At 42.5% G+C, this 22935-nt stretch overlaps 1 protein-coding gene across 1 annotated transcript; it reads left to right on the top strand.

Annotated features, from left to right (window-relative positions):
* Positions 1–2179: 2179 nt before the first annotated feature.
* Atic (5-aminoimidazole-4-carboxamide ribonucleotide formyltransferase/IMP cyclohydrolase) lies at positions 2180–22868 on the top strand. Its single transcript, XM_055616957.1, has 16 exons — positions 2180–2304; positions 2508–2634; positions 4249–4325; positions 5707–5773; positions 8235–8323; positions 8720–8871; positions 9626–9782; positions 11195–11320; positions 12902–13009; positions 13763–13848; positions 14745–14834; positions 16416–16544; positions 19292–19384; positions 20020–20202; positions 21289–21444; positions 22023–22868. Exons 1-16 carry the CDS (start codon positions 2286–2288, stop codon positions 22140–22142), a joined length of 1779 nt encoding a protein of 592 aa, XP_055472932.1. The 5' UTR covers positions 2180–2285; the 3' UTR covers positions 22143–22868.
* Positions 22869–22935: the final 67 nt, after the last annotated feature.

Here is a 22935-nt window from a genome sequence, read left to right as displayed (position 1 = left end):
CTTACCAACTTCTAGGCCTTCAGTATCGTTAACTTTTCAAATTTGTTTACCTTAAGCCTTTCTCTTCCATTGCATTTTCCATCTCTTCCATTTGCATTCATAATTTCAATACCCTCTCTGCTGGCTAGATTTATGTCAACTTGACACAAACTGTAGTCATGTGAGAGGAGGGAACCTCGATTGAGAAAAAGCCCCCATTAGATCAGCCTGTGGGCCAGCCTGTAAGGTATTTTAGTGGTTGATAGGAGAGGACCTAGCTCATATGGGTGGTGCCACCCCTGGGCTGGTGGTTTTGGGCCTGTGAGGCAAGCCACTAAGAAGCATCCCTCCACGGCCTGTGATCGGCTCCTGCCTCCAGGTCCCTGTCCTGACTTCCTTCAATGATAGACTACGGTGTGGAAGTATAAGCTTCCGGGACTAGGCCTAGGTTAGCAGGCAGAGGCAGGAAGCCTCTGAGACAACAATTGAAACAGGCTAGTTAAAAGTTCCTTTTACATTATAGTATTTACATATTTCTATTGTCAGCCTGTCTAGAATGGCAGCCGAAGTGATTGATTAACTCTTGGAGAATGATGGCTTTCTCACTTTTAAGATTCTAGCTTACTTTCCATTGGCCTCTTCAAGGACATATTCAGCAGCTCAGAAACATACACAAGAGGAAGAAAAGTGATTTTGTTCAGGGTGATGAAAAAACTAAGAACAGAACCCATTTTTTTCTTACTGCTACTAACATACGAAACAGCCATTAAGTCTGTGTTTTAAAACTATGAGAGAATTAATCAAAATTAAACACTGTAAACAGCTTTAAATAAAAGGAATGTGTCTTGCCCTGTTACCATGGGCCCTAGTTAATTCAGCTTAATATCTTGTGTTCTTTTTTTTTTGCTGGTGTTTTCTGACTACCCCAAGTTATGTGTCTGCACTTTCTTCCCATCTTGAGCTCCTGGGCTGGTGATCAGGTCATAGCTTTCTGTCTTTATGTCAGGCAAAAGGTATCATAAATATTTGCCAAATTGAATATATATGTACACATACATATACTTTACAATGTGAAAAAGTCTAATATCTAATCATTGTTTATTTCCCATTATCATCTCCTGTTTTCTCTGCTTTCTAGTACCTACAGAAATCTAATGTGATTGGCCAGGGAAGCTTCCCACACTACTGCCCATGAACCTTGGCTCTGTACATTTAAAGTTGTAAACATGTTCTTAAGACATTATGCTACTAATACATCTATCTTAGAAATGTGAGGTATTCAGGGCAAGGCGTTAACACGTTCAGAAGTCAGAAAATTGAAATTCTTGATTCTGATCAATAGATAGTTGAGGGGGTAAAAAGAGATTGGACTATTAGAAAAAGAAGAGAAGCAGAGATAAATAGGATCCAGGTAATAGGAAAATGCACTTTTCACCGATTGGGAGCCTAGGCTGGAAATAAAAAGCTGGACTTTTTATAGAACTGTGGAACTTTAGGCTCTTTTGTTAGAACTGTAGCCTCTTTTGTCGAACTTCATTAAGGAACATTAAAAATAAAAACAACTAAAAGTAAAAAGTAATGTTAAAACATTAACGTTAAAAATAGGGCTGTGTATACAGCAAAATTTTATTGCCAAAAAAAAAAAAAAAAAAAAGCTTATGTGTTCAAGTTTGCTGTTCCTGTTTTTCATGAATGAAGTAAAAGGTCTCCTTGCAGCCTTTACTCCTCTAACCTGGGCTTGAAGGCAGCAAGATGGTGATCTTGATGTAGATTCCAGGCCATTTTATTATAGGGCAGAAAAGCCTCAAATGATGGTCAATTTCGCTTCTTTGGGGCTCTCAACTGCGGACTGTGGAGTCAATGACTTCATCCTTAGGTCGTGGGCTTGTTTACCAAACCTCCAAAAGAGGAGAGCACGGCAGAAAGCCGAACAAACTCTTACTGACTTCGCGCTGCACTGGGGGAACCGTTTCTTTCTCTCTCTGGCTTTCCCTCCAGCCTCCGCGGCCCCTCCTCCCGAGAGGCTGCACCCCTAGGAACCCGCGAACCCCGGGCTTCCACGCCCAGATCTGGCTTCTGGAAGCGGAAACCCGCGGCGGCAGACTCCCCGTTAGCTGCAACCCCGCCCAGGCGCGCCTGCCGCCTTCAGGCAGCGGCTGGGCGGGGGAGAGGGGGTGGGAGGGCGGTGCCTCGGGTCACGTGGGGTCACCCGCCCCGCCCACCGCTTCCTTAACCGCGGGGTCCGGCCTGCCTGCGTACGCACGTGTCCTGTCCATCTCCTCTCTCTGCGACCCCGCGCAGCAGCCATGGCTCCCGCCCAGCTTGGTGAGGCCCTCGCGGAGCCCTGTCCCGGGACCGCCTGTACCAGGCCCCGCCACCCGCTCGTGCAGCAAGCTGCTGGCCGAGCTCGAGAAGCCCCGGGCCGGGCCTGCAGAATGTGTGCCCCGGTGCTGGGCCCCGGCCTTCCCCAGACCCGGGAGGAAGCGGTGCCAAAGCCCGCGAGTAATGAGCAATGCCTTCTGTTTCAGCCCTGTTCAGTGTGTCTGACAAAACTGGCCTGGTGGAGTTTGCCAGAAACCTCGCGTCTCTTGGTCTGAGTCTAGTGGCTTCCGGAGGCACGGCAAAAGCTATCAGGGATGCTGGCCTAGCAGTCAGGTAAGGCAGTAGGTAGTGGTTAAGGTAAGTCCAGGGAGAAACAACGTTGTGACCCTATTAACTAGAAAGAGATGTAATGCAAGCACTTTGGAGAAAGGATGCCTTCTACTCCCAATAACTCTGTGAGGCCGACACAACCCCTACTCATTTCTGGAAAGAGGAAACTCACAGGTTAGAAGTGTAGTCGAATAGTAAGGGCTACAAGTTGAGTAGCTTCCCTTTTTTTCTCTCTGTTCTCGTTAGAGTTGGGCGCATCCTATTCTGTCAAGTCTTTCTCTGATTTGTCACCTTTTCTGCCACTCAATTAGACATCAGTTTCAGACAAACTATCTTTACCTTCATTGTTGGGGATTAAAGGCATGTACTACCATGCCTGGACCTAAGCTTTTCTTTACCTGAAACTTGCTCTATTCCAGGCTGGCCTTGAACTCGGTCTGCTTGCTTCTGTTTCCTGAACTAAAGACGTATCTGTACTCCTGCCAGATCCCACAGACCTAGAAGGTCTTTGGCTGTGCTCTCTTGCCAGAACAGCCATGTTCTGAATTAACAAGTGCAACAAACTGATGAGATCATCTTTAGAGCCAGGCACAGGTGTGAGCACACTGCTGTGAAGGCTGTTCAGATTTTTGTGTTGTTTGAGGTTTTATTTCTGAGACGGGGTCATGCTGTACAGTCCCTAATTGTCTAAAGACATGAGGCAATCCTCCTGCATCAGCCTCCTGTATAGGCATGTACCACCGCATCTAGCTCAAAGTGAAAGGGTTTTTTTGTTTTCTTTTGTTTTTTAGTATTTGCACAATCCCATCAATCAGGTTTTGGCTTTTTATTTATTTTTTTAATGTTTGAAAAGTGTTTCTTACATTTTTAATTTTGGTACTCAGTAAGATGGTTTTTAATGATTTAATTTCTTATTTACACAACTCAGTAGTATTTCCAGTTCTTGTAAAAATTAAATGAGTTTTTCTCCTTTTGGTGTCTGAGTGGCTGTGTTTATGCAGGTCCTTGTGCATTCCAGGCAAGCTTTCTACACTGAGCTATGCTTCTAGTCCAAAGGTTTTTTTATGTTTGTTTGTTTGTTTGTTTGTTTTTTTTTTTTTTTTTTTTTTTTTTTTTTTTTTTTTTTTTTTTTTTTGTTAAATTCTCTATAAATGATTCTCAGTTGAATGTATTTGTTTGCTTGTTTGCTTTTGGTTTCTAAGGACAGGGCTTCTTTGTGTAGCCCTGGCTGTCCTGGAATCACTCTATAGACCAGGCTGGCCTCGAACTCACAGAGATCTGCCTCTGCCTCCCAGAGTGCTGGGAGTAAAGGAGTGTCATACCACTGCCCTTGAATTTATTTCCTAATTGAAGGTTATGACTTAAGTTTCTAGAAAATATAAAGCCAGTGCTTTGATTCCTAGTTGGTTCTCTAAAACCAACATTCGGAAAACATAACATTTTTCATAAAATAAATAAAATTTAGGAAATCCAGCATAGTGAACTTTTGATATATTTGTTTAAGTTGGACTTGAAAAAAAAAAAAATCTCTTGAACTGAGCCTAGTAGACTTGGTGGGAGATGCTTTGAATCCTGTGAGGTGATAACTTAGTAACTGTTTCATTACTCTGTTTTCAGAGATGTGTCTGAGCTCACAGGATTTCCTGAAATGCTAGGGGGCCGTGTGAAAACCTTGCATCCTGCTGTCCATGCTGGTAAGTGGACGACACCTTCAGTTTGTAACAGATACTCTGTCATGTTGGTTTTGTCCCCTTTGCCTTCTGATTTCATAATCTGTTAGAATCCCCTTAAAGTCTGACTCTTCACTGCAGCACAAGTTCAGGTTGTTTTTCTAGATTGCAGTGTTTGCATGTTACAGGCTGACTGTAAGCTTCTGAAGTAGTTCAGACTTGCCATACCGTGTCACACTGTAACTGTTTCTCAAAAGAATATGACTTTTGTTCATTTGTCTGGCACAACAAACCCTCTGAACAGTAAAAGCTGCAGGAAGTGGATGTAATTCTGCCCTACAAGCTTCAGTAAAACTTGTGAAGGAAGGCCAGAAAGCTAGTGCTAGAGAGATGGTTGGGCCTTAGCAGTTGAGAGCACCAGCTGCTCTTGCAGAGACCCAGGTTCAGTTCCTGGCACCTACATGGTGGCTCAGAACCCACTGTGACTTCAGTTGCAACGGATCTAGTTCTCTCTTTTGACCTTCTTGGGTATCAGGCATAGGTGGCACACATACAAGATATACAGGCCAAACATGCACATAAAATAAATTAAAAGTGAAACAAAAAAAAGGGAAAGGAGCTGAAAAACTAAAGGTTATCAGTCAAGTCATAAATTTATGAAAACGTAGATTAAAAGACTGGTAGAGCTTATGTACAAATTCCCTTTGCAGTTTTTGGGGGCTTGGAGTTTTGTTTGTTTTGCATAAGGAAAAGAAATTAGATTTGATTTTGAGTCTCTGAGGCATGACTAGGCCGGAATGCACTGTGTAATCCGTGCTGGTCTGGAACTCCGCCTTCTGAGTGCTGGTATCACGGGTGTGGGCCACCAGGCCTGGTGAGAATTAAGTATTGAGGGAAAAGGTGGGTTATTTGTTTGTTTTTAATTGTTGTTTCAATGGAATATGGTCTTTACTATATGTAGTAGCATTCTCTTGCCTTGACCGTGGTGCTTGGGATTACAGGTCTGTGCCGCAGTGTCTTCCGTTAAATGTCTTGACTTTTTGTTGGAGAACTTTTCAACTGGATATAATGTTCTTTAAGAATATTAGGCCCTTGGTACATAGTCACAAGTCACAAGCTTGTAATCCCAGTACTTAAAAGGCTGAGACAGGAGAATTGTGTAAGAGCAGCCTGGGCAATGCAGTGAGGCTTTATGTGGTGGTGTTGCGCGCCTTTTATGCCAGTGCTTGGGAGGCAGAGGCAGATCTCTTGAGTTTGAGGCAGCCAGAATTTCATAGTGGGACTCTGTCTCACAAAAAAAAAAAAAAAAAATTAACACTACAGGATTTACCTTGTGACTGATGGGACTACACAATATGATCCTGAGTTTCTGATCTTATTACAAACTTTCACTTTGTTACATTAGGAATCCTGGCACGAAATATTCCAGAAGATAATGCTGACATGGCCAGACTTGATTTCAACCTTATAAGGTAAAAAGCTTAAAGCTGAGCTTTAAATGAGTTAAAGACCAAAGATTAAATAGTGCTAAACCTGATGTCTTCTCCTGTCCTAGCCATATAAATACTTTTTTGCATCTTCTGTTTTTTTATCATCTTTATCTTTTATCTGTTAGGTATGAACATTTTAATTTGGCCAAATTTGTATTTCCAAACTGTGTGACTTAAGTTAAAATAAACCTTTGCTTTGTTATTATTGCTGATTTGCAGCAAACATCCCACCACTGAGTTAGACCCTTAGCCCCAGTCTTGGTTTTTCGAAAATTAAGGTTTAAATTTCACAACCAGTGAAGAAACTGATAGACAGTAGCGTTATTGAGGTATGGTTAGTAGTGTGTTATGTGGCTCAGCCTATTAAAAAAATACAGCGTGATGGTCTTGGGTACATTCAGAAGTGGTGACGTCATCACCATATGCCCTGTTAGAAATTCCTGTTTCCCATCTGTAGCTTCCACTGGACACCCCTGTGCTCAGTAATGTTCACTCTCACTTTGTTACTGAATTCTCAGCGATTCTCCAGTTCTGTGGGTGGTTGTTTTTTCGGTGGTGTCATTTGACCACCACAAGTTTTGATGATTTTGATGATATTTCTTTGGTAGCTTGCACTTTTGCTATCATACCTAAGACGCCTCATCATGGTGATGAAGGTCCCCCCCTCCCGTGGGGAGTTACTGTCACCTCAACAGCAGGAAGTCTTCCAATCAATGAATGTGAGAGTTCTTTCCTTTTTGAGAAACATTAATTTTCTTTAGTTCCTTTCAACATTGTTTTGTATTTTTCAGTGTTTCAGTCTGACACTTTTGTAATACTATTCAATATTTGATTCCCCTTAATGCTGTCATTACTGCATTGTTTTCTTAATTTCCTATGTAATTGTTGTTTGCTAATGTGTATTATTACAATTGATTTTTACATATTGATCATGTGTCCTGCAGCCTTGCTATTAATAGAAAACAAAAGCCACAGGATTATGTCAATGCACAAAGTGTGAAAAATTCAGCATTTATAATTTAAAAAAGACATCAATAAATCCCAGACTGTAAAAGTGCCACAACATGATAAAATATAACAAAAATCTAACATCATGCTTATTGATATCTTATAATCAATATTTTCCAAAGATTCAGAAGTAAGAATATTCACTCTTAACCATTTCTAGTCAATACTTTGTTGGGTGTTAGCCAAATTAATGTATAAAGAAAATGAAAGGAAAGGCATTAGGGTTGGACAGAGGTGAGATGCTGTTTACATATAAACAAAATCCTAAGCTGCTCAGAAGAAAACATATTAGCCTTAATAAATGAATCCATGCCTCTCCTGTTGTACTAGTTTTCAACAACTGGGCCCATACTATGGTCCTGGGGTACGTATTTATGACCTCTCTGAAGGCAAAACAAGTATTTATCCTTAAAATGCTAAGTGTTTCCATCATGTGTACAGTCTCTTGGGAAAGTAGTTTAAATGTGAATGTCCTAGGTAAACATCACAGTCTAAAATGAGTTTTTTCTGTACTCTTACAATCTTGGTTTCTTTTTAAAATATTTTTTTTTAGGTGGGGGTCTAACCTAGGTAGACCTCAAACTCTAGATTCTCTGAATGTTGGGATTACTGTCACTCTCGGCCAAAATAATAAATTTTGACATTTTAATGGTTTAAAAGTAATAGTTAGCTAAGGCTAGCCAGGTAGTCTGGGTAGGATGATGTATCCAGAGTCTATGCTGTAAAAGTGTAGAGCTTCCAGACCTTTTTTTATAATATATATGTGTGTGTGTGTGTATGTGTCTGTATATATACAGATATATATATATATAACTTCTAAGACCTTCAAAATGTTGGGGCTGGACAGGTGGCTCAGTGGTGGTTAAGAGCACTTGCTGTTCTTGTAAAGAACCCACGTTTACATTCCAGCCCCCACGTAGCAGTTCACAACAGTTTGTGACTCTAGTTCTTGATGATCTGACGTCCTCCACCAGCTTCCATCGGCACTGCATACATGAGTACACAGATATACAGGCAGATCTCCCCCCCCACACACAAAATCAGTCATTTTTAGGTTTCTCTGTGTAACAGAGCCCTGGCTATCCTGGACTCACTTTGTAGACCAGGCTGCCCTCAAATAGTTAGAGTAATAGTTAGCTAAGGCTAGCCAAACATGAAGCTTGCAGGATGGTCTAGGAGGATGATATGTACTGTATCCAGAGTCCTCCTCCCTCTGCCTCTGTCTCAAGTGCTGGGCATAAAGGTGTGTGCCACCACACCAGGCTAAAAGCAGTCTTTTCTTAAGAAAAGAATTTGAAAATGTCAAGCTTACAGTTTATGGTTTAGATCTTCACGGGTTTTGATCACATCTGTAGTAAATTAACTTTTTTCCTAAATAGTTGTAAGTGACAAAGCTTGAGTTTTTTAATGACAGCTAATTTCCCTTGGTTTCCAGAGTTGTTGCCTGTAACCTGTACCCCTTCGTGAAGACTGTGGCTTCTCCAGATGTAACTGTTGAGGCAGCTGTTGAGCAAATTGATATTGGTAAGATGAAAGAAATATTTCAAAGCTGGCAGGGATGGAGTTTAAATTGTCATGAGATTTGTTTTTATTTTCATTGTTGAGTGTTTGTGGTTTGGTTACATTTCTTTGAGACAGAGTATTGCTACATTGCTCAGGTTGGTCTTGAACTCCACGTGTAGTGATCCTCCTGCCTAAGTCTCTAAAGTGCACAAATTCTAATTGTGTGTCAGCATACCCAGCTTAGAAAATATTTTATAAGCTGCTTTTCTGTATGGGGAATTTATGTGAGCTATTTTCCCCTATTTTTTTTTAAGTCAAAAATTAAGGTAGAAGTATTGTGCATAGTGACTTTATTTGAAAGAGTTTGTTAACTGATACAAAATGCCAAAGAAAAATAATGTATTTTGTCCTTCAAAGGTGGAGTGACCTTACTGAGAGCTGCAGCCAAAAACCACGCTCGAGTGACAGTTGTCTGTGAACCAGAGGACTATGCGAAGGTGGCTGCAGAGATGCAGAAGTCTGATAATAAGGACACTTCCCTGGAGACCAGGCGCCACTTGGCCTTGAAGGTGGGGTGCATTTCTGTTCTATGATAAAGCAATGTCCATGCAGTCCGGGTGTCAGTCCAAGCGCTATTCAGTTCTGCTAAGTATATGGGCTTCCCACACTCTGCTTGGGCCTTCTGTCATGTCCTTAAACGGGAAAAAAAATCGAATATTAGGAATATCCTATCAGATTCAAAGACAGAAAGGTTAGTTATTCCCTGTTAATTGGAATGTTTGGGGGATGGTGGCTAAGGCTGTGTGTAGGCTTAGAATTTTTAATAAACCTACTTCATTTAGGATTCTTAAAAGCTTCTACCTCCCTTCCAACCCCCAACACTGGTAGGAGAGAAAGAAGGTTAGTGAGGACAGGGGGCAGAGTTCTCTTTGCTACTTCCCACTGGGTCATAGTATTCTTTTGGGGAAATACCAATATCAATCGTCAGGAAATCCAGAAGTCCAGGTAACCAGCAGATGAGCAAACAGCAAATGCAGCAGCAGGACGAACCAGCAGCAAGCAGTCCTGCTCCAAGCAGCTGCTCCTTCTTCCTCTGGGCTGTCAGTTACACCCCTCAGAGTCCTCAGAATTCAACTAATTCCAGCTGGCAAAGACCACACTCAACACGAGATGCTTAAAAGGTGTGGGCAAACCAAAATCCCCAACTTGGAATTATAACAAAAACATGTTTACATATCATAAACCAAAATGTCCATAACAGCTGTGTGCCCAAGCACCCTTGGGAAGTGCTCCTAGAGTCTCACAGAATGCAACTTTTTGTAGGCGTTTACTCATACCGCACAATATGATGAAGCGATTTCAGATTACTTCAGGAAACAGTACAGTAAAGGAATCTCTCAGATGCCCTTGAGGTATGGGATGAACCCCCATCAGACTCCGGCCCAGCTGTATACGCTGAAGCCCAAGCTTCCCGTCACAGGTAAAGCTTGAGAAGTATGTGCCATGTAAACGTCTGGCTTTCTCTGTGTTGTGTCTGATGTTAACTCCCATTCGGAATATAAACTAGATTACTTAGCATGACTTATACCCAACCAGAATTGAGGTGCCAGCCGGACTGTGCACACAAACTGTCAGAATTTTACAGCTTGGGCACTGCCTGGCAAGCCACTGGTTGGTAGGCAAAGCTCAAGTTGTAGATAACGGTGTTTGGGACGTAAGTGTTTTCGAAGACTTGAGGCCGAGTAGGATTGCTGAGATTTCCAGAAGACCCAGACCAAGCCTGTGGTGCTTCTACAGTTGGTAGCTGAAGCAGTGGGGGAAGCAGCAGAGGGACTTTATATTTCAGTGGGGTGAGAGCCACTGTCTGCTTGGCAGATGTTGCAGGAAGTGGTTCCTTGATGGGCCTAAAAGAACAGTTGCAGTGGGACATTTTAGAAGCTTGGAGTTGTATAACGTTGAGGGCCAGTGTGATCAGTCAGTGCAAAGGCACTTGCCGCCGTAGCCTGGCCACTGGAGATCGGTCCTGGGCCAGAGTTATCCTCTGAGCAACGTATTCATGCCTTCTCTTCCCCACACACATGCACACACAATATAATAAACATTTTTTTTATTTAAAAAAAGAAACCACAATGATGGATAATACTTTGAACTAATAACCAGAACCGTGGGTTTATGCTGTGCAACACTATTCCTGTGGAAATGTTTACAGATGTCTGCTCCAGACAGGAGACCAGTGACAGGCCAAAGTACAGATACCACCAAAGCTAAACTTGATTAACCAGCGGTTTTTATTATAATCACTTACAGGAATATTGATAAGAGGTTGTTTATAGGAGCAGGAATGACTCAAAGATAGCTACATCACCAAAGCCTACCCTGGTGTGGGTGACAGCTCACAGAAGCTGGAAACCTATAGCATGTTCCAGTTGGAGAGTCCTTTCCAGGTAGCTCAGAGGCTCTGAGAGTCTCAGCAGTCCATACAGCTTCTGTACTGGCCTGCTCAATCTCATCAGTTTTAGGAACTTCCTGTGCTTACCTGCTTTTACTGTAAGGTCAGTTGCTTCAAAATATGTCCGAAATAGAAGGGAATTTCTGTATGACATTTTGTAGAGTTAATAGAGGGATTTTCAGTGTTTTGCCTTGTTCTATTCCTCTGAGAGGAGGAAAATGGGGAAGGGCAGAGATCTAGGTGTGGAGGCCAAGCACTGACAGGAGGCAGCACCTGGCTGAGAGCCAGGACAGCTTCATTCATACTCAGGGTAGGCCTCCCTAGTCCACATTTTTCTGTTGGGAAGCAGCAGTACCCCTGTTGGCTTCTTTTCTTCCTCTCTCAGCCCAGGGAAGGCCGTACTGAACCTGCTTGTTGATTTACATGTGTGTTTCCATGTGTAGTTCTCAATGGAGCCCCAGGATTCATAAACTTGTGTGATGCTTTGAATGCCTGGCAGCTGGTGAAGGAACTGAGAGAAGCAACAGACATTCCAGCTGCAGCTTCTTTCAAGCATGTCAGCCCAGCAGGTGAGGCACTGTGTTTCAGAATGCCCTAGAATGCTCGGGCATTGGTAAGTTTTCTTGCCAGTTATACAGACTGGGGCATCATAGGGCACTTTACGCAGGTCTGTTGACAATAGTGTCAGTGCAGTCACAAAACTTGGTAACATGGTACAAACATATATAATTATATCACAGTAATAGAGAAATGATGCTGTTGGCCCTTGCAGTGTCATTCTGAAGGTTTAGGAGTAAAAACAAAGTGGCATAATGGAGTAGAACCAGATAACTGTTTTCTTTGTTTGTTGTAGTAATTTTAAAAAGGCTTTTGGCCTACATAATATTTATTATTAGCCCTAAGATTATCATGGTGGTATTTAACCCACTATCACAAATAACAAGACAGATACCTGTTAGCTTTTATAATTGCCTCATTTACCTTGAGCCGAGCAGATATTCCTACCTCTGAATCACTTCACTGTCCGTCTCCCAGCCCCCATCCAATGCCATCCTCCTTCTTCCATCCATTATCTTAGAAATACTTGCCTTTATTCATCTGGGCCTTTTCACAACATTATTGGAGTCTTTCCTCGGCCCATGTGGTGTTTTCTCCAGGCTAACCCATCCTGGCATCACATCCTCCTCTTTCTTCTCCTCACGTCTGTCTGTCCTTCCCGTGATTCCTCATGGGATTCTCCAAAGCCTTGGGAACCTTAGCTACCCTACCCCATTCTGCCCTGCCCAGGTTTAGGCTGTTTAATTAGCCAATCAGGTATAATGACTTAGGCAGGTTTACACAGAGGCCCAGTAATTAGCCTCAGACCAACCTCCAACACATGTTGGAATTGCACCTTAGTAAACATGAAGAGATTGTTCTTGTCACATTCTACTCCTGCTTCTGTTGAATGAGATATTCTTGTGCTTCTACTTTAACGTCCTTAATTCCACAATTCAGTTATCCATAACGTCAGAAGGTCTGCTTGCAGTCTAGCACATAATTGTTCGTAATATTTATTGGGTGCTAAAGTGAAATGAGTGAGAAGTAATGGTGTGTGACACCAGGTCCAGCAGACAGCAGTGCGGTGGCCTCGCTTCCTGCTCACATCAGCGTGGTCAGGGCCCAGCAGCTCTGCTTTTGATGCCAGAGGGAAGTGCCCTGCCCCCTGACTTTGTACTTTTGGTGTTTACCACACTGAGTAGCTTCTGTTTAGTTTGGCACAGGTACTAGAAAATATACCACCCACTTGTTTGAAAAATATGGCTAGGTCTTTAAGATGAAGACATTTTTAAATTGTTTTGCTTTCTTTGTTCATTTTGTGGTGCTGGGAATTAAACCCAGTCTGAGAATGTGTTTTACCACTGAGATACACATCCAGCCCTTTAAAAATAGGATTTTGGTGTGAATATTGAAATTTAACAATTTGGGGTTTTAGGTTTATTATTTTTATGGTTTTTTAAAAATTTTGTGTGTACATGGTGGTGAGGGGATGCCCAGTCAGGGCTTTACCTTGGTGGGGTGCCCAGTAAATGTGTTACTTTTGTGGGTGCTCTCGGCCAGTTCATTTTTTTGCCCGCCATCGCTACCCTACTTTCTGGTTTTCTTTGCAGGTGCTGCTGTTGGAGTTCCACTCAGCGAAGATGAAGCCAGAGTCTGCATGGTGTATGACCTCTATCCAACCCTCACGCCTCTGGCCACTGCATATGCAAGAGCAAGAGGTCAGAGAAGAGGTTTTGTCACTTAGGAAAAGGCAGTGTTTTATCCTGAATAGAATAGTATTATTACCTGTAGCTTCTCTCATAGGATTTAAAATTGTCTTTTATTGTTTTAAATTAATACTTGAGATGAGCTTTTTTTTTTTTTTACAAAAGTGCACATTAGTATTTTAATGTAATATGTGGAAACAAATGAGATTGGTACATTTTATTTTGGATTAGCTCTTCCAGTACATTTTTATTATGAGAAAAATTCCAGTTATCCTAACCACTAAGTTTGGTTTGACTTACATTTTACAAACGCAGAAATAGCAGATTTTTGTGTAATGACCAGCAGATACTGGTTCATGAGGGATTTTGAGAAATCTGCTACAGTATATCAGTTACAGCCAGAGGCAGCAACTGTAGCCTTGTGCTGAGTCCTGCCTGCTTTCTGCATCTATAAATACACTTTGACTGGATAGAGGCCTCTTGCCTTGCTTATTTTCAGTAGCTGATGCTGACAAATACCTTTTTTACTGATTATTTGACTGGTAGTACTAACTCTATATAAGGTTAGCTTTAGAGAAAGTGTATTCTTTTGCTATCATGTGTATAGTATACCCACATCATGGTAACAGAGTTTGGGGAGGCTCATGGCAGACCCCATCATGTTTATGAACCTGAAAGGATCCAAGAGGACACACTAGATTTGATCACATGGGTTTTTCAATGGAAAGTTGCTTTATGGCCAATCCCTTTAACTTTTATTTACAGGGGCTGATAGGATGTCTTCATTTGGTGATTTCATTGCATTATCTGACATTTGTGATGTCCCGACTGCAAAAATTATCTCCAGAGAAGTAAGTAGAGATGTCCAGGTACTTTGATCCATATGTAACTGTGTAACTTGTTCCTGGACTTCACTGAAACCGTAGCCTAGAGTGATGATGTTTGTACCAGTTCTTTGCCGTGTAGGATACTGAGGTAAACACAAATACTTGACTTTGTGTTAATTTCAAGATTTAAGGTTTCAGATTTTTATTATATGTTTAATTTTTTAAAGTCCTCTGTTGGGTGTATCTTAATGCCAAAGTCATTGTTCTGAAAGGCAGAGACACCTTACATGACGAGTAAATATTAATGAACTTACTGTGAACCCTTAGAGATCTGAATGCCTAGGACGGAGGAACTCTGAGGAGCCAACCCTCATCAGTTAGTGCTGGGAGGCAGAAGGAGAAGCGGTGTCTCAGATGAAAAGACAGAGAATGGTCCAGGGCCTGTGGCATGGTAGTGTGTGGTTACTTTAGAGATTATCTCTATGGTCTCAAGACATCCCAGCCATGCTGGATGGCGTGACACTCACAGGTGACACTGAGACATCATGATAACAAGTCCCTGGGATCTCATCCCCTGGCTTTGTGTTCTCTTGAGCCAGGCTGGAGTGTGCTCTCTAGTGTAGGCCTCAACCCCACTTCATGAAGAGACTAGCATGAGAATAAGTTTTTCATCTGCAAGGCTCATTAGTGAATCATCCATTTGTTCTTAGTTAAAGCTAAAACTAACCACAGAAAATAGAATAGGATAGCTTGCAAAATAGAGTCGACCCTAAAGAAATCTGAGTATACTGGGTTTTGAGTTTTTTAATGTTTTCTGTTGCTAGTGCTGGTATATTACTTAGGATAGCTAATTGTTGCTATATCTTACAGAGTTGTTTTCTGATTTCTAAAGATAAGAATTGGATTGAATGTGTTTCCAGGTGTCAGATGGCATTGTTGCCCCAGGATATGAAGAGGAAGCCTTGAAAATACTTTCTAAAAAGAAAAATGGAAATTACTGTGTTCTCCAGGTCAGTGCTGTTCCTAAATTAGGCAGTAATATAGTCTTCGGTTTTATTTTGTGTTCTTTCCCCTGTGTCTCTCTTCCTTACAGAGGCAGCCTTCAGATTTGTCTCCCTTTGTTGTAGTTGTCTCTGTCCTGTCCCCCAATGTCTTGTCTCTTCTTTTTGAGATAGGGTTCTACTGTGTAGCTCAAGATGGCCTCATGCTCACAGCTTTCCAACTGCCAAGATTAGACACCTACAGCAGCATATCTTATTGTTTCTGAGACAGGGTCTCACTGTAGCCTTTGGCTAGATACCCAGGGGTCCAACACACGCTGCCAAACACTGTTACTCTTAGTATTATCATTTTTTCATACAGGTGCTTTGGGGTCTGTGATTTTTATTTTTTCTTTTAACTTTGTAAATTTTTGTTTACATGCTTTCTTGTTCGAACGGTGTTAGCTGTTATGTTGTAGAAAACCTCCTCCTTCCCTACTGGCACTGTTCCCCTTTTAAAGTGACCACCCTAAATTTCTTATTTGTCCTTCCTGAAAGTCAGAACAAATTCTGCCTGTGTTCTCATCTACATTTCTTTTGTCTCTTACACTCGTGTACACAGCTTCACACCCTTGCAAACCTGTCCATGTCTTTGTATAATTTACCTAAGTTCCAAGAGAAACAGACCAGGGTCACAGGCTATGAGTATTGGTGACTTTCTGCTGCCCTGTAGAGGATGGAGAACAACGTCCTCATGGGCATGCCGTTCTCAAACCTTCCATCTTTGCACTTACATGAACGTGGCATCTCACATGCATGGCGTGATCATCTCACATGTGGGGCATTTTCCCATTTTCTGCTGTTTATTTAATCAGTTTATTTTTGTTGTGCTGGGAATTGAACCTTGGTCCTTATGCCTGTTAGACAGAAACTACCACTGAGCTGCCTCCCAGCCCTTCTGTTCCTTAGCACAAGACAGTCTCACAGAATTGCCTGGGCTGGCCTTCAGCGAGCTCAGTTTGTAGCTGAGACAGGCCCTGGACATCCAGGTCTCCTACATCAGCCCTCCCAGACAGCTCGAGTATCAGGCTTATGCCATCTTTAACATGTAATTCAAGTGTTAGCCAAATTTATTTAATAAGATTTTTCAGGAAGAAAGGGAAATTAGGTCGTAAATTTTGTGGCTCAGCCTTTCTGTATTATCTGCTGGCCATAGGAAAGGACCGAAAGGGGTGGTAGTTTGTGATTACCATAACAGTGTGCTCATGCTCATCACTGATTTTTGGTGTCTGGCCACTGTGTTATGCCCATACCAAATGATACCATCATTGTTTATGTTAGGAGAACAGGTGTAACTTAAAGAGTGCAGTTGCCCCTGTGCTAGTGTTTGATCCTATTTTCTGAGACACTGGCTGTATTGCTCAGGCTGGCCTGGCACTTAGCGACTCAGGCTGATCTCTCACCTGCAGTCCTCCTGCCTCATCCATGTGACTACTGTGCTGGCACTACAGGCATGCATCTCTGTACCCAGCAAGAATGAAATTTTTTATGTGTGTGGAAAATTTGGTACTGTAGATATAATACTTGTAACTTTTAAAATTTGTGTCCTAGATGGACCAGTCCTACAAACCGGATGAAAATGAAATTCGAACACTCTTTGGTCTACGTTTAAGCCAGAAGAGAAATAATGGTGTCATCGACAAGGCATTATTTAGCAATATTGTCACCAAGAATAAAGATGTAAGTTTGAAAATATCTAAACTAAATGCTAATAAGATACATCTGTCTTTAATATATATAAGCTTATCATTTACTAAGGTCATCCATATTTATAATTTATAGATATACAAGCATCTCTGAGTTGTAAGGTAGGCCTAACACATTAGAAGCTTATGTGTAAATGACTTGCGTAGAAATGAGTATCTTCAATCATTCCTAAGCGCGGTTGTGTCTTCTGCAACTGTGTTCATTAGGTTGCAGGTGTACAGACGACTGTTGATTTGCTTCAGTGAAGGCCACCTGACAACCCAAGTGTGATCTGTGCCATGTGGAAGTTAGGTCCTTGCTTTTTCAGTGCTTGATGATGGTGTTTAATGTGAACAAGCTCTGTGTTCTCTTCTTTGTCATCGTGTAGAAGAGGTCTGCTTTGGGATAATGATCTGGGAAGAATTGCTTACATGCAGTATTCCAGGAGAGGACCATCCTCTGTATTGTAAAAATTACAGAACGGGGACAGAGACGAGTTAAATCTGTCTGAAGTTACAAAATAGGGAAATGGATGCTGTGCGTGTGTGTCTGTCCAGCCTTGGTCCTTTAAAGTCTGGAGCCTTCAGTTTTGAAGGGTACTTTCCTGGCTCACACTTTGGCCGGTTTGCTTTTCAGTGCTTGGAGGGTGTCAGCCTGCGTTTCCTTGTTGCCCTGCCTATCTATGTGCCTGGGCTTTTTATTGAGTGCTGGGCACTGTGGAGATGTTCTGAGGGTCTGGACAGTGTTTTTCTCCCAGAGAATTAGCGACACTCCTGGTAGGCAAGTGAAGTAAAATGGCTTGTATCTCGGGAAGAGCCGAGATGATTCCGAGATGATTCCGAGATGATTTCAATTCAGGCTTTGGTGTTGGTTAGAGATGGTCTGTCTGTGCTTTAGCTCTACCCTGTAGAAGCCTGGAGTGTCTACCCATCCTTCCTCTTGGGTCCTCTGACCTTGCATTGTCCCGGCATTGTGTTCGGCTTCTGAAATCCAGTTGGCTCTCTCACCCTGTCTTCTTGCATACAACTTGGAAAATGTTTAGATTGTCGGGCTCAGTTTTTCCTTCCTAGTTTTTCTGTGAATCTTTGCCCATCAGCGTTTGCTGAGGGCCTGCTTTTCTGTGTGCTTCTGGGAGGGGAGTGATCTCTTCACAAGCAGGCCTTTGTAGCAAGAGTGGAAGAGAGAGGATGTCTGGTGTCTTTCTTCTCCCTTTTTTAAAAATAGTGCTTCCGTTAGTTGAGTTGTCTTCCATCCACCCCCAGGTGCTTCCCATTTTCCTAGATCTGACTTGGAGGTGCCAGGGGTATACTTGGAGTCGACTTCTAAGAGGCTAGCTTTCTGTAGCCCCAGATTTGCACTTGTTGGCGCAAACAAAAGGTGAAGGACATGCTAATAATTACTTAGAATAACAAATTTCTTTAAAAATCTTTTAAAATTAAACTTCAAATTTTGAGATTTGAGAACTATAGGTTCAGATGCAGTTGTTGGATTCTCCATATTTTTATTCCATTCCTCTTTCGCAGAGTAGAAGCTGAATTGAGATAACCCCGGGTTTATGTTTTTAAATTTTCATTGCATGTATTCATTGTATATGGTACTGTGTGACATAGGACATTTTCAGACAGTGTGTATTGTATTTAAACACACACACATACACACACACACTTCCTTTTTAGTCCTCCCCACTCTCCTTAGTTCTTTTTGTTCCCCTTGAGTTTTTCTTCTCTCATATGGCACATACTATAGATACATATTCTTATGTGTCTAGTCTGGGGAGCATAGACTTGTATTTCTGAGAGTAGTTTAATTATTCACTTAATGTGATTATTATCAATTACATCCATTTTTCCATAAGCAACATAACTTCATTCTTCTTTGTGTAGTCTAGGCTGGCCTTGAAGCCCGATCCTCCTGCCACAGCCTCTGAGTGCTAATTACTGGGACTGTGGGCATCATGTGTCTTTTTTTTTGGTAGCCAGTGTAATTGCCTGTAGCTGATACCCTTTATCTACTTTGCATGCGCTTGGGCCACAGTCCTGTTTCCTAATTTCTATCAAAGTAACATTTGGGACTATTACAGACTTACTGCTGAGTGTTGGCTTAGAGTTTACAAAGTTTTGTTTTATTTTTGATCTGGTTTGGTTTGGTTTAGTTGTTTGAGACAGGGTTTCTTTGTGTATCCCTGGCTATCCTGGAGCTTGTGCTGTAGACCAGGCTGACCTCAAACTCATAGATACTCCTGCCTCTAGGTCCTGAGTGCTAGAATTAAAGGTGTGTGCCACCACTGCCAGGTGCAAAATATTTTTAAATAGCTTCTTAAAATGTTCTCAGCAAAGCAAAATATATTACGACTTTTCCAGAACAGCACTGGTTTTGTGTAAGTCACAGAAGTGCACAAGGTATATGAAATTAATCTTAATATTCATTCTGATCTTGTCTTATCCTCTATTATTTAAAGATATTCTGACCCAAAACTATTATTTGTCATTTTAAAATAAATACAGCGTTTCTCATTACCTTGCTGAATGATTGTCGTTAGTTGAAGGGGTGACATGTGGGACTCTGCAGTACATTATAGATATGCTAACATGTTTCAGTCTTGAGTCAAGTATGGCAGCGTGCAGCATGGTTTGTTCATCCGGCTTTCACTGAGGGACCTAACTGCATTATGGTATATTGCATTGATGTATCGCTTAAGGTTAATGAGATTTCAAAAATGTTAACCACCCTGTTTGTTTCAGCTGCCGGAGTCTGCCCTCAGGGACCTCATTGTAGCCACCATCGCTGTCAAGTATACTCAGTCTAACTCCGTGTGCTATGCCAAGGATGGGCAGGTAACCAAGCCCTGGGGGCCACCTCACAGGCACTGTTGTTTTACAGAACAGTACTCAAAAGCCCACCTGTCTTGGTAGTAGGCACCTTGAAAGGGAGATTTCAGGGCCACACCAAGGGTTCTGCACCTCTACCGTGTGGGTTACAAGGCTCACACTTGGGTTGCTTTTAGGGCAGTACCTTTACCTGCGAGCCATTTGGCCAGCTCCAGCAATGAACATTTCTTACCCGTGTGCTGCAAACATCTTCCCTTTGTCCTGGCTGTGGAATGCAGCATAGAACCAGTTCATTACCAGTATTGCCCTAACTTGAGAATGAACTTGGCTTTGCCACAGCTTCAGCAGCTCACTCCAGTTTATCTTCTGTTGTTTTTAAATGGCCTAGCCCACTGGTGACTGTTATGATAGCTGTTGGAGCCAAAGAGGTACCAGTATATGATGCAGAAGAGCCTTTCTGGATTTTTCAAGGCTGCCGGCTATTAAGATTGCCAGTTCTTTTCACTAAATCCTGACAGACTGTAGGTAGTGGCCCTTGGGCAAGGTCTCCAAGGAGCCAGCAAAGCCACTCGAAATGGATGCTACATTATTGACATCCTTTGAAAAGGAAATGTTGCTGAAGAGTTGTCTGTGTTCCTTAGGTTATTGGCATCGGAGCAGGACAGCAGTCTCGGATACATTGTACCCGCCTTGCAGGTGATAAGGCAAACGCTTGGTGGCTTCGACACCATCCACGAGTGCTTTCCATGAAGTTCAAAACCGTGGTGAAGAGAGCAGAAGTCTCCAATGCCATTGATCAATATGTGACCGGTACCATTGGTGAGGTGCGGGCTGATTGAGTCCCAGATGGACTGTTGTTGATGCATTCATTGTTTCTGCCACTCTTTCTTCTTATTACTGCAGAGAAGCTTTTTTGAAATCCTCAGCTGTCTGAAACCCTTAAAATATCTTCCTAATCCCTGTCAGTTTCACTGCTACAGCCTTTCTGAAGGCACAAACCTCTGCTTTCTGAGTTGTAAATTTGGGTTAATTTTGTAGGTCCATCCTTTCTTCGTGTTATAATATTGTCACTGTGAGGACTTTTTCATCATATCCCAGTATCGCCCACTGTCATCACAGGCTTGCTGCCTGCCTGCATATTGGACTTCAGTTGTCCATGACCTGATACCCAGTCACCAAGGCCATATTTTCCGTTTTGTTTTGTTTTGTTTTGTTTTAGTTTTTCTACAAAAGCCATTAGCAACTTGCTGTGGTTTTTCAACAAGAATGCTTTAAAGGCCTAGTCTTCTCCCAGTGACTGCTTTCGGCTCCTGACGGGGTGGGCTGCTTGAGATGAGGTCTTCTCTGCAGTGCGAGCTGGCCTGGAATTCAGCTCTCAGTGGCAGGATTGTACGTGCGTTCTACCGTGCCCTGCAGAAGTCTATACTTAGTACCTTTGCACTGGGGATTACCTTTCAGTATAAAGTTTGGCGGTAACAAACATCCAAGCAGTAGTAAATACCATCCATGCGTTGCGTTTTGATTCCTGAGACAGTTGTGTGCATGTAGGTCGTCCACACAAACACCAGCCATCATCTCCCTCCTGGATTGGACATGAAGAATTGTCTTACATGCTTTTGGCAGAGCTGTGTAAAGTTATAGATTTGACTTGGAGATTCAGGAACAGGGTAGTTTGGGGATAAACTGAGTTACAAGAGTAAGATACAGTCTCTTTGATTATAATCTGAGAATGACCTTTCCTTAAGGAAAATGTATTTTCAACATCAAAGAGCTTCTGAAAGTAAGTAGGAACCTGGGTGTGTCATTGCTTAGTGAGCAGTCACAGGAAACGGCCCCTGTGATTTCTGTCTGCTCTCACTGGGGAAAGGCGAGGCTGATGCGGGCCTCACCTTGCCTCCCTGGCTGCCTAGGGTGAAGACCTGGACAAATGGAAAGCCATGTTCGAGGATGTTCCCGAGTTACTCACTGAGGCAGAGAAGAAGGAGTGGGTCGACAAGCTGACCGGCGTTTCCGTCAGCTCCGATGCCTTCTTTCCTTTCAGGGATAATATAGACAGAGCTAAAAGGGTAAGTGGTGTGGCATGGACATAGAATTATAGATTTCAGGTATTTCCCTTGGAGGCCGGGGGTGCATAGAGCACTTGGCCAGTCAACACGTGGCCTCAGTTTCGGTTCCCAGCAGAAAGAATTGGTGTCTCCTGTGTTTTAAGTTACCTAGAGCTGTGTGCTAACGCTGTGTCGATCTGATACAAATGGAGAATTACTTTACTTCTCTGTGTGATACAGGCACAGCCAAATTCTGTTGCTTTGCCTGACTGTCATTGTTAGCATGTGCTTTTTTAAAGCTGTATTTATTTTTATGATTGTTTTGCCTGCGCATAATTATATATGTATGTGCACCTGTCTGGTGCTCAAGAAGAGGGCATCAGAGGTCCCAAAACCAGAGTTAGAGATGGTTGTGAGCTGCTCTGTGGGTGCTGGGAACCAAACTTGGATTTTTTTCAAAGAGCAGCCAATGCTCTAAGCCACGGAGCCATTTCTCCTACCCCTGGCTTATGCTTTTTAGAGAGAAGTTTTGGTGTTTTCAGGTACGCGTGTCATGGTGTCTTGAAAGTCAATGTTGGTTTTGGGGTTTCTCTCCACAGAGTGGCGTGGCCTACGTTGTTGCTCCATCTGGATCTGCCGCTGACAAGGTTGTGATTGAGGCGTGTGATGAGCTAGGGATGGTCTTGGTGCACACGGATCTTCGGCTTTTCCACCACTGATCTTAGTTTACATCGTCTCCTAGTTTGCATATGGGTAGTGGATAATCAGTATGGGGTTTTGAGAGTACCTTTGTAAACAATGAAGCGTTTGCATCTTAATAATTGGGTCTATAGATTTAGGTAGTTGGGCCTTACTTATCTGAAAGGCAGACTCCTGAGACACCACGCACAGAGGTTTGTGTATGCAGAACCTGAAAGCAGCTCTCCCTCTTGGAGCCCAGCTTTCATCACAGTCCCTGTGTGACACCTGAAAGTGCAAGTAATCCACAGAAGCCAAGCGGCCTTAGGATGGCACATCCCACTGGGGATTGCTCTCCTCAGGCTCTTTTCATCGTGCCTCTGAGAAGGTTGGCTGTTTGCCTCCTTGACAAACAGCCAGTTATCCCCCAGGAGCTGGATCTGTAGCACGATCTAGATAGTGCTGACACTGCTTTTCCTTTCTTGGTGCAGTGTTGCCCATCATCTTCCCCCCAGACCCGCTTGAGAACTGTGTTAGTCGTTTACTAACCTGTCTGGTACCTTCAAATGGACCCAGTGTTCTACTTAGAACTTTTTCACCCGAAGTGAACGCAAAGGGTGTATGGGGGGCCCTGCTTTTGTAGAGGATTTACCTAGAGGATGCCTGTGGTCAGCTGTAACCTTTGGTCAGTTAACCTCAGTGGGTTAGTCCTGCCTTCTTTCCACTCTCTAAATTAAAAAAATAAAATAAAAAATGCACAAGTTTTTTGTTCATTTTGTTTTTGGTGGTTCTTCCTTTGTTTTGTTTTTCAAGACTAAGTTTCTCCTTTGCTCT

The sequence above is a fragment of the Psammomys obesus genome, unplaced genomic scaffold (genome assembly GCF_907164565.1).
Source record: "Psammomys obesus unplaced genomic scaffold, mPsaObe1.curated_primary_1811, whole genome shotgun sequence".
Classification (NCBI taxonomy): Eukaryota; Metazoa; Chordata; class Mammalia; order Rodentia; family Muridae; genus Psammomys; species Psammomys obesus.
Note: the sequence above shows the minus strand (reverse complement) of the source record. Positions and strands in the feature narration are given on the sequence as shown.

Bases quoted from the DNA above. Each gene is read 5' to 3' on its own strand.
- Atic (XM_055616957.1), top strand. The intron at 2,635-4,248 runs GTAAGGCAGTAG...CTCTGTTTTCAG, and splicing joins GATGCTGGCCTAGCAGTCAG to AGATGTGTCTGAGCTCACAG. The intron at 14,835-16,415 runs GTCAGTGCTGTT...TTTGTGTCCTAG, and splicing joins GAAATTACTGTGTTCTCCAG to ATGGACCAGTCCTACAAACC.